The 18,033-nt window shown below is 47.6% G+C and overlaps 2 protein-coding genes across 2 annotated transcripts; both read left to right on the forward strand.

Moving 5' to 3' along the window:
* Nucleotides 1-620: 620 nt before the first annotated feature.
* LOC130878779 (transmembrane protein 250-like) lies at nt 621-1,633 on the forward strand. The gene has a single exon (XM_057776900.1). The coding sequence runs from the start codon at nt 943-945 to the stop codon at nt 1,360-1,362; it is 420 nt and encodes a 139-aa protein (XP_057632883.1). The 5' UTR covers nt 621-942; the 3' UTR covers nt 1,363-1,633.
* A 10,829-nt stretch (nt 1,634-12,462) lies between these two features.
* Nucleotides 12,463-12,811, forward strand: LOC130885569 (60S ribosomal protein L39-like). The gene has a single exon (XM_057787102.1). The coding sequence runs from the start codon at nt 12,504-12,506 to the stop codon at nt 12,657-12,659; it is 156 nt and encodes a 51-aa protein (XP_057643085.1). The 5' UTR covers nt 12,463-12,503; the 3' UTR covers nt 12,660-12,811.
* The last annotated feature ends 5,222 nt before the right edge of the window (nt 12,812-18,033 follow it).

Raw genomic sequence — 18,033 nt, forward strand, 5'->3', positions numbered from 1 at the left:
GAGGAACAGATCCACTCAACATCTCCCAATAATCTCTGCCAATCATGGAGGGTCCGCAAATGAGAGCAATCCAGCTGCAGCCTTTGAGGCTGAAGCCCAATGGATTGGATTTGAAAGCCCAGATAGGAATAGGGGGGCTGCATCTGCACCTTCTCTGGGGCCAAAATGAACCCATGTCCCTCCAGAAGGGTCTGTAACTCTGCAAACATTAATAAACCTCTTTTGTTGGTGCTAACAGAAGTATATCATTCATATAAAAGACACTATGGAAGGAGGAAAACTTAAGCCTAAGTGGATCCAAACAAGCTGCAACATGCATTTTGACAAATTGAAGGACTAGCAACCCTGTCCTGGATTGTTAGGGTCAGGAATTTTTATAACAGGGGCAATCACTAGGTACCACCTAATGCCTCCTTGGGGAGCCTCCTCCTAGCCGAGCCTCCTCAGAGCCCAACCAAATGGGAGGGGCCGGAGAGGTCCTGAACTGGTCAGAAAGAGGATAGGGAGAGGGCTTGTCCTGCTCCCCAGAGGTCCCCTTTGTCTTTTCTTTTAAATGGGCCCTGCGTAATTCCCGCTGCAGCGCTGCGATTTCTCCCTCCAAAACTTCTTGGGGACAAATGCCTCCGGCCCGGCCCGGGCGCGCCCACCCCTCCGGGTCGGCACCTGCCGGGGGCAATTGAAGAGCCGCGCGAAGTGACCCCATCTTCGGCGGCATGAGCCCGCCCCAGCATCGTAATCCCGGGGCACAGGCTCGCCCGCGGGCCCGGTCCCCAGCGCCGTCGGCCTGCCGCATGGTTCCGGACACCGGCACCGCCGCGGAGAGGGCACCGGGCCGACACCTCCCCCAAGGCTCGGCTGAGGGCTCCTAGGTGCTGATGACACCTATGCCAGCCATCTGGACGCTGCGTTCCCACTGCAAACTAGCCCTGCTGCCCGGGCCCAATGCCGGTCATGCCCATCCCGCGGCGGGTGCGCTCCTTCCACGGCCCGCACACCACCTGCCTGCATGCAGCCTGCGGGCCAGTGAGGACCTCTCACCTGGCCCGCACCAAGTACAACAACTTCGATGTGTACGTCAAGACCCGCTGGCTCTACGGCTTTATCCGCTTCCTGCTCTACTTCAGCTGCAGCCTCTTCACAGCGGCCCTCTGGGGCGCTCTGGCCACGCTCTTCTGCCTGCAGTACCTGGGAGTCCGCGTGCTGCTGCGTTTCCAGCTCAAGCTGTCGGTGCTGCTGCTGCTGCTGGGGCGGAGGCGTGTGGACTTCCGCCTCATGAACGAGCTGCTCATCTACGGCATCCATGTGACCATGCTGCTAGTTGGGGGTCTGGGCTGGTGCTTCATGGTCTTTGTGGACATGTGAGGACCCAGCCTCCATGGGGCTCTTGATTGTGCCACATTTCTTTCCTTGAAGGATGGGGCTGGTAGGGGCCTCTTTTTGCCCCATTCCAAAGGTAAGGCCTGAAGCACACACTCCCACTGAGGAGCGAAAAGGGCTGAGACTACTCTGTGATGGGGACACCACATCTCCCTGGTGGCTTCTGCGCTACTCTTCCTGTGCAGTTTCCCAAACGTGTGACATCCCTCTTAGCTTCTCGCCTCTGGTTGCCTGTACGGTTTCAGGTTGTCCAGTGGGGGGGCCGTCTGTCCTCTCTGCACCTGGAGACCTTCTGTGTGACATCCTCACTATCCAGCTCAACCAGTGGGACACACAAGGGTGCTTCTGGGCTGCACAGCCCCTTTATGTGCCCTGATCCTGGTGCTAGCCTCAGGGACCCAGACCTGCTACTGCCCCTAGTTGTGCCCCCTTCTGAGCTGCTTGATCCCAAGCCCATGGAGCACTCTTTGCTGTCACCAGGTGACTGTGTCCATCTTGTACCCCAAGGCAGGTCTCAGGGTCACCTTGGTTTGCATAGGTGCCATCCAGCAGGACCCCATATATGGCGTTGACCCGTCCCTGATACAAGAGAGCACAGACACCAGGCTTGGACTCCAGAGCAGGGACTGGTCCGTACTCTGGGCAGGTCTGTGTCAGGCCATGCTGGAGCTCCACACACTGAAGGAACCTAGGGAGGCCACTTCCCCTTAGCACTGGGAGGAGCTGTGACTGTCTCTGAGGGATGGAAGCCTCCAGCAGCCTCCCAGAGGCTAGGGTAAATTACCTGTGGAAGACAGGAGGAGCAAACAGATTGTGCCTCCTCGGTGGCATTTACCAGCCCAGCGGGCAGCCTGGACGAGCTAGCTGCACCTTCCCCACATGGCTGTCAGGCCCGGGTTTGTGAGATAAAAAAGGAAGGGAGCACCTGACTACCTTTGGCCTCTGTCAAGAGTGGGTTGTGGCTCTCACTGGTGACAGGGGCCTGGGTGACAAGTGAAGTGCTTTGAGTAGTAACTGCAGGAGCAGGACCCTGAGCAGATCCTGCCAACACATGCTTCACCCCAAATTGTCACCCCACACCTGGGCATGGGGACGGCCCCTTTGATGCGACCTTGCCAGGAAAACCAGCTGTGTTCCGATGAAGAGAAACTTGAAGAAACCCAAGCAGGGAAAGCAAAGATGCAGGACTGACACCTCGCTCTTTTACTTGTAGCCAACTGTGCCCATTGTTCTAGGCGGGAGGGCTCAAGGAGGAAGTCTGTCTGCCTCCCCAGACAGCAGGTGAGGTACCTTCCCAGTGGACCCCCCGCTGCTTGCTTGCTGCAGAAAATTGTTTGCACTAAATAACACTTCCCCCAAAGCAGCTTTGTTCTTTGTTTATTAGCTCATGTTCCTCAGAGCAGCCTGAAGCCCCATTTGCTGGGTGACAGTGGGTGTGTCTGAGGGCTGGTGGTGGGAAAGATGACAGGACCTTGTCACCCATTGCACACCCAGCTGCCCAGTGTCCTGAGTGCCTGTTAAATTCTTTATGAGATGAATCACCTGCATTAAACCTATTTTTTTAATGTGAAAAAAAAAAACTTCTTCTTCTAAACCTGTTGATTCCCCCAAGCTCTCTTCAAAATCAGACAAAGAAGGGTAGAGGCGCATTTGCACTGAAGAACTTTGCTTGGGATGAGCCCCTAAGCTCTGAGAGGAAACTCCGTCCTGGGATTCACTTCCCTCCCCCTTGTCTGGAGGTTTTCACTTTCTTTTAATCTTTCTCTCTTCTACCTTATCGGGCCTCCCCTCAGCAGGCTGAGAGAGCAGTTCGGCCTCCGTGTCAGAGGCAATATCAGAACAAAGGGACGCCTTAGTCTCACTGTCTTGAATCTCAGATAACACCTCTTTTGTTGCTTCCAAAGCCTGCTTAACCGGGACTTTCTCTGTAAGCAAAGCATCCCTGATCAGTCTCCAAAGGGAGAACGTGGCCATTGGTAGGACTTCAGGGCCCTCCTTTCTCAACGTTTTCTGAAGATCCCCGCGGACCTGTTCCCATTCAGAAATATTGAGGGCTCCACTGGTGATGAACCAGGGACTCCACGTCTCTATAGTTTTAAGAAAATCTTCCAAAATCTAGTTTTTACAGCTGCTCCCTGCTCTTTCAATAATCTCTTTAACTGAAACTTTAACTCCCATTTACCCGGGATATTTTCCATTTCTTAATTAATTTTTTTTATATATCTCCCCAATTCATCCTGGTCAGCCTATGGGACGACCCAGTCCACTGTACCTCACTTTCCGATCTCAGTGGGACTTCCAGATGCCACGCCAGCATGGGCTGGAACCAAGAGTCTCAGCGGAGGGTGTCCAGGTTGAATGAATGCACAGAGCATGAGGCTGAGGTGGAACAGCTTCCCTTTATTGTCTTACTGGGGGTGGCTTCATACCATGGCACCAAATGAGGAGGGGGCTGCGAAGGGACTGTAGCCTGACCCTGGCAGGGATCAAGGAATGGTCACCATGCACTCAAAATTCCTTCCTTCCCCGCTCCAGGAGCAGAGGGAATTTATTATGCTTTCCTTGCAGATAAGCACCTCAAATGGGGGCAGGGATATCAACTCAGGGCTGCAGTTCCCACAATTCAGGTATGTCCTTGGGGCAGAGGAGAAGAAAAGGCTGGACTGACACCATTCTTTCGTTTTGTGGGAAGGGAGCACCACTCCAACCGGCTTCAGCCTCCATCTGTAGTTAAAGAAGGCACTTAAATCAGCAGCTGTATGTCAAAACGTTATGCATGTATCTAGACAGCAGGGGCTCCTGGGAGATTGAGTCCTCAGGTGTGTGTGTGCGTATGTATGTGTGTGTGTGTTTGTGTGTAGAAGATGGCTGTGTGGCTCTGGACCTCTGGATGACCCTGGACGGGATTTCAAGAACATTTCTTTCTCATCTGGACACTTACCTTCTCTGGATATACACATTTACTTCGGCTTTTGACAATATAATTATTACATAAATTCCTTCCAAATTTTTTCTATTGCATTGAAATTCAGTTGGCAGAGAACACCTCTGTGTCTTCTGAACATGCATGCAGAAGCGGCGTCTGTTAGGGAATTGGGCAATGATGGGGGCCCTGCTATGTGCAGGCTGTGTCTGCTGGAAGATACAGAATTTATTCTGCAACTGAACTGTCTGAGGGTTGCTGTTTTCCCCACAGAGCATATTTATTTCCTTCCGACAGCATTTGAAGTTATGGACTCTATTTCTGTCTGACAAAGGGAAACAGTGTACCATAAAATCTGTGACATTATAGCGGGGGAAACCAAGTGCGTTCATTTTCTCTGAGATGAGGCCACCTATTTTGATAACTGAAGGAATGAGAAAAGCAGATGCTCTAAGGGCAAGCAAAGCTTAATTTAAGTAAAAGATGATCCCTAGTTCTTTCTTTGTCCCTTTAAAAATAAACTACATAATTAAATTACTCTGGATGCTTCTTTTGTGGGGAGAAAATGGAAGTCAGATTCTCAGCAAACGTGCCAACAGGAAGGGAGGTTTTCTCACCTTTTGGCAAAATACAGAATCAATGCTTATGGAGGTGGGGACAGAAGGAGAAAAACTCATAGGCGTCACAGATGATAAAATATTTAAAATGTGAATGAAATATTACAGGTCAGCATTAAAGCAGATGATAGGTATCATTTTCCACTGAGCCAAAGCATCTAATCAGGATGCAAAACCAGACCTAATTACAGGGAGTGGGTGATGGGAAAAACTGCGGAGCCACTACCTCACTTTGTCCTTGAAAGAATCTCCTTCCCCTGGAGATATTTGCACCAGGAGCAGCGTTGGGAACCAGGTACTTCCACTTGCTTACAATAGCCAGAGCTATAAATATAACTCCAGCCTGCACTGTTTCCTAGAAGCATAGAATGAATTTGGAATCTGAGAACAAAGAGACAAAAGGCTTGGTTTCAAACATGGAACAACGAATCTGTTGGTTTCATTTATAGGTAAGACCCTTTAAAATACAACCTGGAGAAATGATGAAGGTCTTTCATCGAGAGATGGAATTCTGGCTGGAAGCTGTGGAAGCCATCTCTAATTGAAAGGGTTTTATGAATATAGGGGCGAATCGTTGTTGGGGGTTGATAATTATTGAGTTCTTGTTAAGTAGACTATCATCTTAGGGATTTCTATATTTTAAAGCTAAATTCTTATTTTGAAAAACTCAAGGAATAATAGTTTAGCATGCACTGTGTATTGGTTAATTTTGTGTAGCTCTGATTAAAATCTCAGAGAGACCAGCTTCCAAGCAGGTAGTATTCATTTTGGCTCATGGCTTTGGAGGGTTCAGTCCTTCATGATGGACAGAGCTTGGAGGAGAAGAGCCAGTCTCCTCATGCAGAGAAAGCGGGTACTGGAACTGAGTTGGCTTCTCCTTGTTTGCCTTCTGTTCTTTCCGAGTTCTTACTTCACGGAATGTCCCGACAGTGTTCAGGGCAGGCCTCCACTTCTCCAGAGGGAAAGAACCCTCTGAAACCATGAGTCAAGATGAATCCTTCCTCCTTGAAAGCTGCTCTCTTGGGCATTTTGGTATAAAAAGTAACTAATACAGGCAGCATGCTAAAATATTGTGTTTCAGGCTTAGTGGTAAGAACCTCTATCCACTTCAGAGTTGGGTTTCTGTTGCTATGATAAACACCATGATCAAAAGCAACTTGGTAAGGAAAAGAGTTTATCTCCACTTACTGTTTACTGGCTTGCTCCTCATGGCCTACTGAGCCTGCTTTCTTTCTTTCTTTCTTTCTTTCTTTCTTTCTTTCTTTCTTTCTTCCTTCCTTCCTTCCTTCCTTCCTTCCTTCCTTCCTTTCTTTCTTTCTTTCTTTCTTTCTTTCTTTTTCTTTTGAAAACTAACCTCAAAAAACCCACTTTAATTTCAAGCTAACAGCTCCAGTTGCAATGTCTGGGAACAGACTCTAGGAACAATGCTGTGTGGCAACCACACACTCACACGCACTAAACCTGCCTTCTTCTAGGACCCGGACCACCAGCCCAGGAATGGCACCACCCATGATGAACTGGTCCCTCCCCTGTGGATCACTCATTGAGAAAATGCTCTGCAGGTCTGCCTGCATCCCCATCTATGGAGGCATTGTCTCAGATGAGGATCCCTTCTCTCAGGTTCCTCTGCAAAGTTGACAAAAATCTAGCCAGCACAGTCACTGAGACTTATTGCCAGCCCACATGAAACCTTTTATTTATATTGGTTTTTACACTTATTTTTAAAAGCATCCCCATGAGGTAGAAGGGTTTTTTTTGAGATTACATATATCCATTATGTATGTATTTAGGATATATACCCTGATATATATATATATATATATATATATATATATATATATATGCATTGGCCAATCTTGGGTCAATTTGACACACCTGGGAAGAGGGAACCTCGGTTGAAGAATTTCCTCTGTTAAAATGCCCTGTGGGCATGTCTGTGGGAGCATTTTCTTGGTTTTTAATTGATGTAGAAAGGGCAAGTTCACTGTGGGCTTTACCATCCCTAGGCAGGTAGATCTGGTCCCTTTATAAAAGGTAGAAGAACATGAGCCTGGGAAGAAGGATCCCTCTATGGTTTCTGTTCTTGCCTTGGCTTCTCTCAGTAATGGGCTGTAACCTGCAAGGTGAAACACACTCTTTCCTTCCAAAGTTGCATCTGGGCATGGTGTTTATCACAGCAGGAAAAAGCATACTAGAAGGTATTGTATAGAATAGTCCATCATACTATATCCATCTTAAAGGTGTGCAAACTGAGGCTAAGAAGATTTGGCTAAGACCATTCAGCTCTACCACCTAGCTCCAGTGAAGGCAGGTGTGGTGTGGGAGAATTGTCTGTATTCTGTCAATCATGTTTTAAGTAAATGCTGATTGGCCAGGCAGGAAGTATAGGTGGAACAACGAGAACAGGAGAATGCTGGGAAGGAGGAAGCCCATTCCTCCCATTCCTGCCCAGATCACCAAAGAAGCAGGATGCGACCTGTCTCACTGAAAAAGTACTGAGCCATGTGACTAACATAGATAAGAATAATGGGTTAATATACGTGATAAGAGCTAATAAGAAGCCTGAGCTAATGGGCCAATCAGTTTTATAACTTACGGAGACCTTTGTGTGATTTTCTTTGGGGTTTACTGGCTATGGGAACTGGGCAGGACAGAAACCCCAACTAGCATGCCCTCATGTTACACAGGTGGACTAGGCTCGTATCTCTGCCAGCTCCACAGAGGTCAGTCCTCAGGCGGATCTGTGTTAATGTCCATAGCATCTCCCTTCACAACTCGACTAATGTCCCAGCCTGAGACTGCTAGTGTTTTTAGTCCTGGTAAACCCCACTCATTTTCTTCCTTTGGGTTCTGCTTCACCTGTCCACCCTTCGTTGTAGCACTGTTAACTTTCAGGATGTGTAGTTATCTGGCATCGTTTGCTTTCTCGGTGTCGAGTGAAACTTGTGTCGTTGTGATTGGTCGTCCTTGTCGTTCTTGTTATCCTTGTTGTCCTTGTCGTTCTTGTTGTCTTTGTTGTCCTTGTCGTTCTTGTTGTCCTTGTTGTCCTTATTGTCCTTGTCGTCCTTGTCGTTCTTGTCGTCCTTGTTGTCCTTGTTGCTCTGGCTTTCCCAGTTCTTGGAATACAGTGTGTGTACAGAGACGACCTGCTCTTCCGTCACGTGTGAGATCTAGAAAGGCAGTGGTGGCGTTTGATAATGTGGCATGGAGGTTGCAGTTGCTGTATCCCCCCCAGCATTCTGTTCTGTTTACTCCACCCACCTGTGTTCTAACCTATCAGGCCAAGCAATTTCTTTATTAATTAACCAATGAAATCAACACATTGATATATGACACTCCCACATCATGGGGAGACCAGGTTTCTCAGTCTCACATAACCGGCACTTTGAGATGGACAAGGTTTTCTTTAAGTCAAGACACCGTTTGTTGTGCTATAGGGAGTTCAGCCGAATCCTTGGCCTCTGCCATTGGATGCAAGCAGAAGCGCACACTTCCTTCCTGGGTGGTGATAACTAAAAATGTCTCCAGAGTGTGTAAAATATGTCTAGGGGACAGGTATGTGTGTCAGAGACGGAGACCCGCTCCAGCTGCAAATCTGCACTTTAAGGAAATGACACGTTAGAGTTCTTGGGAGAACAGGTGCACAGTGGCCAGGCCCCACCGAAACAAGTGTCACTCGGGACAGTTATTATTATCCAAAGTGCACTTGGACATACAACTGGCTCACCTGCCAACTTGACTGGTCTGCCCTGGCTTCATGATAGGCTGGTCCCATTCACACTTCTTTCTGAAGTGTGTTTATGGGAACGAGCCAGCCAACATAAGAGTTAATGAGGTCATGTGGAGCCAAGCAGTCTTGACCAATAAGGAGGTAAAGATGGTCCAGGGTCTCCCTGTCTCACAGGAGCAGTGGCCTAGGCACCAGGGTTGGTCCACACATACCATTTGTACCTCGCGTGCCCCTGGGTGCTATTGCTGGAGGATTGAAGGGTTGCCAGGATTTCCTTGAGTCTGGCTCATTATCTGGCCGACACTGTCAGGGCTCCGTCAGGGCGGGCCGGCAGGAAGCCTGCTTTTGATTTAACAGGGCTCTGAACAAGTCCTTCTATGGCTTTCCAAGAATTAGTTACAGGACTTCATGAAGGCACCTGCTTCACTGTCCCATGGATGGCTTCGTGAGCAGTCACAGCAGCCACGTGGATACCAGCAGCGGTAGGACTTCCTTGGGCGACTGTTAAAAAAGATGGGTCTGTAGGCACACGGGACTGCCACCACCACTTCTACTTGTAAGAGAATTTGAAGTGTGGGAGCAATTGGTTCACCAGCATACAACATATGTGACTTCACACTTCACAGACCTCTGCGTGTGTGTGTGTGTGTGTGTGTGTGTGTGAGAGAGAGAGAGAGAGAGAGAGAGAGAGAGAGAGAGAGAGAGAGAGAGAGAGAGAATATCCTCCCCATGAAGAACAAAGGACCCCAGTAGAAACAGGAGATGGCAGGCTTCTAGTCACAAGGCCCACGGTGGTGACTGAGGTTTTAGGTCACCTCACTGGTGAGCCTAGGGGATACAGCAAGTGCATACAGTATCTGGGTTGCTGACCATTGGCAGCAGCAGAGTGAGTTCCTTTATGAGCACTTACTTTCTGAGGGCAAACCGAATACTGCTGAATTCTTCGCCAAAATCTTCCTAGTGGTTAGGGTCGCAGAGGGCAGAGGAAGGAGGCTCCACCGTGGAGCAAAGGTGTGGGAGTTTTCCAGAAGCTTCCAGCCTCCCTCCTGAAGGACAGCTGCCTTTCTACTTAAATATGGATGGAGCCATCTTGACCTTCCACAGCTTAGTGGAAGAATGCAGCTGACTCACCCTACTCACCCGCAGTTCAAACACCTTCGTTGTTGTGAGGTGGGAGCAGTGGGAAGGCCTCAGGCTCCTGTTAGTGCAGGTCAGGCGCTGCACCCTACTGCACCAAGGTCTGCTAGTGCCCTCAGGGTGTACAGGATTGACTAGGGCTCCTCTCACCAAGTGTCTTCCTTTCCTTCTCTTATTGGGTAAGCTCCGAGGACCCGGAACCTGGCTTCCAGAGGACTCTGACAGTCTTTCTGGCTTTCCTTTTTATTTTTGTCTGGTTTTGGATTTTGGTTTGTTTTGAATGCGCTTATGCCCACTCACACAAGGAACTCTGTGTTGCTGCTCACCTAGGCGTTTGTGAGTTCTCCTCACAGAGACCTGTGACTCCTGAACAAAAGTTCATCTCATGGTTGTGAAAAGTAAAATTTAAACATGTAATTTGATCCCCTGAGTTAAAAACAAACAAACAAACTTGTGAGGCCTTTAGAAAATAGTTACCCAGCAGCCCTTGTACTTTCAGCAATTCCACCTTTCTTAGCATCTTAGAGAAAATGAGCGTCTCTGCATAAGTCCATTGATTTCCCCAACTTTTGCTAGCCAGTGGAGCCCTAGAACGGTCTCTCCTAGTCCTGTGGCTTCCAGAAAAGGCAAACTTCCAATCCCCACTCTGATCATGATGCGCCTTTGAACTCCAAACCCACATCTCTATGCGCCTGCTCGGTGCTTCCTCTTAGATGGCTCCTTGAGCATCACACACATGGAGTCCCCACAGACGTCAGAAGAGGAGGTTGGGCCCCCTGCAACTAGAGCTACAAACATGGGTGCTGGGACTCGAACCAGCATCCTCTGAGAGCAGCAAGAGCTCTGAGCTGTCTCTCCAGCCCCATTGGCGGCTGCGTTCCTTAAGCCGGGCCACACCTGAGCTCCTGACTTTCCTGTCGTGCGCCTATATTCCCCCTTTTCAGGAAACACCAATCCCATTCTTGTAGTTCCAGCTTAGAGCCTTATCATTGCCCCAGGTTACTCCCTGCATCCCTCACACCCTAATCCAGACAGCTGTAGTGCCCATAACTCCAAACACACGCAACTGTTTCTCACGACCATCTCTGCTGCCACCGAGTTCTGAGTTCCTGCTGCCTTATACCTGGGTCACTTTGCATAGAGACTTCAGCATTTCCTGGTTGGTCTTCGGCCTCCTCCCTAGACTTCTGAGGTATCTTCACAGCCTAAAAGTTGGAATGATCCACTTAGAACCTAAATCCCGTATCCTCGCTCTACCCATGACCATTTCAAGGCTCTCCGTTTCACTTGGAACAAAGTCAGAGCCCTTATCTCTGTCCAAGGTTGCCCAAGGCTCCATATCAAAGTCCTACATGGTGTGAGCATCTCCTTCCACTGCCACCACCAACCCCTATTCTCCCTCCTGCTCCCTCTGCATCAGTGATGCTGGCTCTCTCAGTGTTCCTCTTTGAACTGGCCATACACTGTGCAGGGATCTTCTGACTTGTATTTATCATGGGCTAGCTCCCTCTCCTGCTAGAGACTTGAAATAGTCACAGTGAGGCTAGCTCTAGGTACCCTTTTAAAATGAGCATTCATCCCTGACCCCTCCAAACACACAATCCTTTGTTGCCTTTGTTGTTTTTCTCTCGCCCACATTAACTCCTGAAACAATATGTGATTTGTTCACCCACTGTGGTTATTATTTGTTATCTGTCTGTCCCAACTAGAATGTAAACTCTATGAGAGTAGCCATGGTTGTCTGTCTGCTTTAGGGATGTAGTCCACATGCACATGGATGGGGAATGATTCTGTTCATAGTTGGTGCATGGATTCGATGAATGAATAAAATGTCTTACATTGCATTTAAAAATGTTGACTGTTTCTATAAGAACAGATGAAGACTTTGCATAGAGAAGAGGTAATGTGGTGGAATATTCTTTCACACGGTGTGAAGATTACTGTGGTTGGTTTGATAAAAAGCTCAATGGCCAACAGCTAGTTCTAGACAGAGAGAACTCTGGGAGGAAGAAAAGGTGGAGTTGCCAGCTGAATGGAGAGAGAGAGAGAGAGAGAGAGAGAGAGAGAGAGAGAATATGCAGGAGGAGAGGTAAAAGCCATAAGTCATGTGGCAACACATAGATGAAGAGAAATGGGTTAATTTAATTTACAAGAACTAGTGAAAGAAGCCTAAGCTATAGGCTGAGCTTTGATAATTAATAACAAGTCTCTGTGTTGTTTTTTGTGAGCTGGCAACCCAAATTAAAATCCATCTACAGGGTAGTCGTAGAAGAACCAATGTCTTTGATCAATTTCATTTTCTTCTTCTTCTTGACCCATACTGTGTTATAGAAGAATAAAAATCTGTGAGATTATTAGGTTCGTCAGGCAGGAAACTACTTGGTGTTCACAGGACCAGTCAGACCAGTTTGTCACTGTCTCTGACCCCTGACACACAGTCTTCCAAATGCAGATATTCTGCACCCTTGCTGGAGTGCACAGTGACACACTAAAGAGCTGGCCTTGCCTTCTGAATACACTGCCATTCTGGGTCACTGACACATTTTAAATGATGTAGGTATTTTATTACCAAGAGCTATATTGATGATTGTAGGCTATTTTTAAAGACTGGGAGTGGGGGAACTGAAGAGGTAGGTAGCTTAGCACTTAAGAGTACTGGCTGTGGCTCTTCGCCTTTCCTTCGCCATCATGCGCCACCTGCCCGCCTAGGCTTCTCGCCATGTCTTCTCACAAGACTTTCAGAATCAAGCGATTCCTGGCTAAGAAACAAAAGCAAAATTGCCCTATTCCTCAGTGGATTCGGATGAAAACTGGCAACAAAATCAGGTACAACTCCAAGAGAAGACACTGGAGGAGAACGAAGCTGGGTCTGTAAGGAGTCAACAATGAATGGCAAGACAATTTATGATGAATCGTGATCCTTGATGAGTGTTACAAGATGAAGTTCAACATTTTCAACCTGGAGACTTGATCCTGTTTAAGTTGGGAGTGGTTTCTCCAGTAATAAAATGTAGAACCTTTTGAACTGCAAAAAAAAAAAAAAAAAAAAAAAGAGTACTGGCTGTGCTTCCAGAGGCCCCAGGTTCCAGTACACACAGGGTGGTTTACAACCATCTGTAATTATCGCCCTCTAGAGGCCTCCAGTGGCACTGCATGCATGGGATACATACAGGTAAAATACTCATACACATAAAATAATAAAAATTAGCCAGATGTTGCTGGAACCCACAAGACTATACAGTAAATGCACAGCTGACAGACCAATAGGCAGAGCCATGGGAATTGTATATGTACACATCCACATGGAATTACCCGTTTTGCAAATCTGCAGGAACATTCGTCTTTTGCAAAAGTCACTTTCATATTTGTGGAAACCTTGTGAGACCATGATTCTCCTTTCAAAATGGTATTCATTCCCAAAACACCTCAGCAGTGTAACTTCTCCTGCAGGGGCAATGGGATGACCTTGCTCCATTCCCCCACACCAGGAAGCCTTAGAGCAACTAACAGTTAAATTGTTCTAATAGTTAAATTTACATAGAGTTGACCCCGACAAAATCACTATGTGCTAACAGGCCACATAGAAATCTCTAGAGAAGACAGACACGGAGTAGAAAGGTAGCATGCCCCACCTTTGCTAACAAACAAATCTGGGCGTCCCCAAAGCTGGTTATCACAAAAGAGATGAGGAGAATGGGTGAATCCAGGGTTCAGGGATGTCTAGTAACTTTATCTAATGGTTTGGAATGTCGAAATTGCCTCTTGGATGCTGGCTCTTTCCTGGGTTGGGTCACCTGTTCCCGAATGCTGCCTTATAGGGTCCTACCTGCTCTTTTTGTTACTTTGATAAGCATATTATCATTGTCCTTGCCTATGGAATTTTCTAACTCTGTCTATAAAAGCTAGAAACCTCATGAGGATCACCTCTCCTCCTCTTCCTTCTCCTCCTCCTCCTCCTCCTCTTCCTTCTCCTCCTCCTCCTTCTCCTTCCTCCTCCTCCTTCTCCTCTTCCTCCTCCTCCTCCTCCTCCTTCTCCTCCTCCTTCCTCCTCCTCTTCCTCCTCCTCCTTCTCCTTCCTCCTTCTCCTCCTTCTCCTCTTCCTCCTCCTCCTCCTCCTTCTCCTCCTCCTCTTCCTCCTTCTCCTCCTCCTTCTCCTCCTCTTCCTCCTCCTCCTTCTCCTCCTCCTCTTCCTCCTTCTCCTCCTCCTTCTCCTCCTCATTCTCATCCTCCTCCTCCTCTTCCTCCTTCTCCTCCTCCTCCTCTTCCTCCTTCTCTTCCTCCTTCTCTTCCTCCTCCTCCTTCTCCTCTTCCTCCTTCTCCTCCTCCTCCTCTTCTTCTTACAAAGGAATAAAAAGCATGTAGCAGTAATGTATGTGAGTTAATTTTTTTACCCTCAGATCTTCTCTTGCCATAGACATTCTATTATGTGGTGTGGGAGGTCCTTCTGTCTATGTGTTGTTTTTATTGGTTAATGAATAAAGAAACTGCCTTGGCCTGTTGATAAGGCAGAACTTAGGTAGGCGGAGCGGGGCCGGGGGCTGGGGGACTGGACTGAATGCTGGGAGGAGGAAGGCAGAGTCAGAGAGATGCCATGGAGCTGCCAGAGTCAGACCTGAGTCAGATATGTCAAATCTTTGCCAGTAAGCCACTGCCATGTGGTGATACACAGATTAATAGAAATGGGTTAAATTAATATAAGAGTTAGCCCATAAGAAACTAGAGCTAATGGGCCAAGCAGTGTTTTAATTAATACAAGTTCTGTGTGATTATTTCGGTTCTGAGCAGCCAGGACAAACAAGCAGCTTCTCTCTCCTACAATTCTGAGCTCTGAGGGGGTACTGAGGCTGGTACTCAAGGCCCCTGATAGGCAGTGGTGGCACACACCTTTAATCCCAGCACTCAGGAGGCAGAGGCAGGTAAATCTTTGTGAGTTTGAGGCCAGCCTGGTCAACATAATGAGTTTAGAACAGCCAGGGCTACACAGTGAGCCCCTGTCTCAAAAATAACAACAACAGCAATATTAAATAAAGCAAAACAAAAATGAAAAGAAAAATGATAAAAAATATTAAAGCAAAACAAAAAACTGAGAGTGTGGGTAAAGCTGGAGAGATGAACCAGGGTTTAGTTCTCAACACCTACTCAGTGACTCACAACTATAACTCCAATTCCAGGGGTTCTGATCCCCTCCCCTGGCCTCTGTGGCTGCCAGGCACACATGTGGTACACAGCATACATGCAGCTTTAAAAAACAATCCTTAAAGACTGGGACAGAATACACCTGAGAACTGAAAATCCTGGCATCTGGGTCCAGCCTGAACCCACTGAGTGCTGGATGTGCAGGTGGGAACATTTTGCTTGTCTGCCCCATCTGTTTCCTGGAGAGTGTAGACGTGGATGGTCCTGCAGTGTGGCTTAGGGTGACAACTCCACCGAGCACCATTTCCTCATTCGGTGAGTGGAGCAAGTGATTCCGACTCAAGCAGTGTTGCCTGGATAACACGATCAGCCACTGCATCCCACACAATGTAGCTGCTGTGTGGGATGAGGGCCAGTGGGAAGGGAGTGGCTGTCCTCTGTGTTTGAGAGGAGGAAAAACTCCTTGGAGGACCGGCTACCTGAAAAGCGTAGAGAGACTGGAACCCACAGCAGGGTGGACCTCAAACACACGGATGTATTCAAGGAGGCATTTGGAAAGCTGTTAAAGGGTGCCATGGCCACATTTTCATAACAAGAAAATAAGTTGATGACATTCTCTCTAAAGGCTTCCCTGCCTTTCTTCTCTTTAGCCATGATTGTTGGGAAGCATGGGCCAGCTTCATGGAGGATGAACACATGTGACCAAATCTCTCGTCTACTCCGGAGAGCAGAACGCCTGCCTGTGCTGGAAGGTTAGCGCCCCATCCTGCCCCCTGGGGCTCCAGTCAGGACTTACTATACTGGAAAGCTATGATTTTTCTCAATTAAATTGAGTTAGAAAAACAGAAGTTCAACTGAATGTTTTTCCTCCCAAGCAGAATGCATGAACAAAACTGATGATGCTTTTATGACAAGATTAGTCACTATGTCTGACAGAGACGCTTCTCTTTAGAGAGGCCATCATGGGCTTCTTCTGTGGGTTTTGGATGTATTTAATTAGATGTAATTTTTGGAAATGAAGGAAAAATTATTAAATGATCAGGTTCAGGAAACAAAAGGATCCTTATTTCAGCCACCCATCAAGATTTGACGTCTAGAGTATTACACACTATAACTCAAATGAAAATATTCTACTTAAAAGTACAATGTCCCAGGCCCTGCTGTCATTATAGGAAATCGTTAAGCATTTACACAGCACTGCGGGCTGGAAACAGGCTTCACGGTTTGTTTTATTGCCCAGCGAAACCCTCTGAGGCCCTTCCCTACATCTTAAACCAAAGCAGAAAGAGGAGATTAAATTACTTAGGTTTTAGGGAGAGTAAATGACTGGATCGGAGTGAGACCTTAGCTGTAATGTCAGCCATTTTAATCTACTCAGCCATTATGCTAGAAATTTATTCACTGTATAAAATGTTACTTAACGTGGGCTTAGACCTTGTCTGTGAACCATTGCCGTGGGCTGACTCTGGTTTGCGCCCTCAGAAGGGAGGCTTGGGTTGGGAACCGTAAGGGATGAGAAAGGCTTTCCCTGCATGAGTTAGTGGCTCTCAATCCTATGATTAAGACAGCAAATGCTTATCTTGAACGTGTGTCTCCTATGAATAAGTTTGTGTTAGGTTTTTCTTAAAACGAGCCTCTCCCCCGATACAAATAATTCCAATCAGACCAAATTAAACCAAATAAAAGATGCCGGGTGGCAGGAGGAAAGAATGGTGAGGGAAAGAGAGAGAAGGGGAGACCATGTGTTCATTCTCGGGATGGGGGGGGACAGTTTAGTAGCCTGTGGGAGTGGTCTTGACCTTCCCTGGGGAGGGATCACCATTTGGCGTGGTTTCTTGGAGGTAGAGTTTGAACCAAGGCAACTCCCAGGCGGAGGGGCTTGAAATGGAAGTTCCTGTATTCTAAAGATGGTTGCCAGGGGGCTGGGATGAGGCCCCCCGACTATAATATTCCAGACTCTTTGTATGAAGGGGTCTGGGGTGATGCTTTTGACCAAACAGTTTGGCCAGGTCTTGCTCACTCTCTCCCGTGAAATACCTTGCCACATCTCAGGACTTAGTCAGGAAGAAGGCCAGCACCAGATACAGCCCCTCAACCCCGGGCTAGAACTATGAACTACAACTTCTTTTCTTTATAATTTACCCAATCTGTTGGTATTGCGCTATCAGCAACAGAAAACAGACTGAGGAAATTGGATATTTAGGTAATTAAAAACAAAAAACCTCTGAAGAGTGCTAAATTCCTAGTGAAGCTTAATTTAAAAGCTAAGCCACTGTATTTTAGAAGACGGGCCTTATTGTGTTGTGAGCCAAAGTGCTATGGCTGTAACAGCCCATGGACTGAGGGCATTCCAGGGAGGTGGGCACGCTGGAGTCCTCTGCTCAGAGTGTGGGTTCCAGAACCCCTGAAGGAGAGAGGAGCGGATTTAGGGTCCCGACTGTCTGCCTGAGTCCTGGACCGAGTTACTATTCTGTTCTTCAACCCTTCTCTCCATGACCATTGCCCCATGGAATCCACGGCCTAAGTCGGACCCGTAGGAGCCTCTGGGTCATTTGCAGAACAATGCCACCCATCCCATAGACTGGCTTCAGTTTGATTTTAAGTCTTCCTTTTGAATTTTGAATTAAAATATCAGCGGTAGTTTTGCCCAACTTTTGCTATGAAGAGACGGCACATCACCCCTTAAATATGCTGTGATCTCACGTTTTCTTACCAATTTATTATTTCCAAAATCCTTTCATACGGTTTATCTCATTTGCTGTGTCAGCAAAAGAATCCCTGAAGGTCAAGAGGACCAATGTCTTCCCTTTTCATTTGTTTAGATTCAACAGCTTTGGAAGCCAGAGGCAAGGTCTCCTGCCCAGGGAGGGTGCGCCCTGCTAGCTCAGCCCCTGAATCTGGCTTACCACAAAGAACTGGAGTCAGAAGCAGTGTTGATCTCACCCCTGGGGCTGTCTTGGTAGAATGTTTCTCTCTCACTCTCTCTCAGAATGGAGGGGTGGAGGAAGCAGGGTGACACAGAACCACCAGGCCTGAATCTTGAGTGCAGGATGTCAACTGCCCCCCTCAAATGCAGACAGCACGGCGCTGGGGGCTCTTCACAGCCTAACTTA

Source organism: Chionomys nivalis, chromosome 1, assembly GCF_950005125.1.
Source record: "Chionomys nivalis chromosome 1, mChiNiv1.1, whole genome shotgun sequence".
Taxonomy (NCBI): Eukaryota; Metazoa; Chordata; class Mammalia; order Rodentia; family Cricetidae; genus Chionomys; species Chionomys nivalis.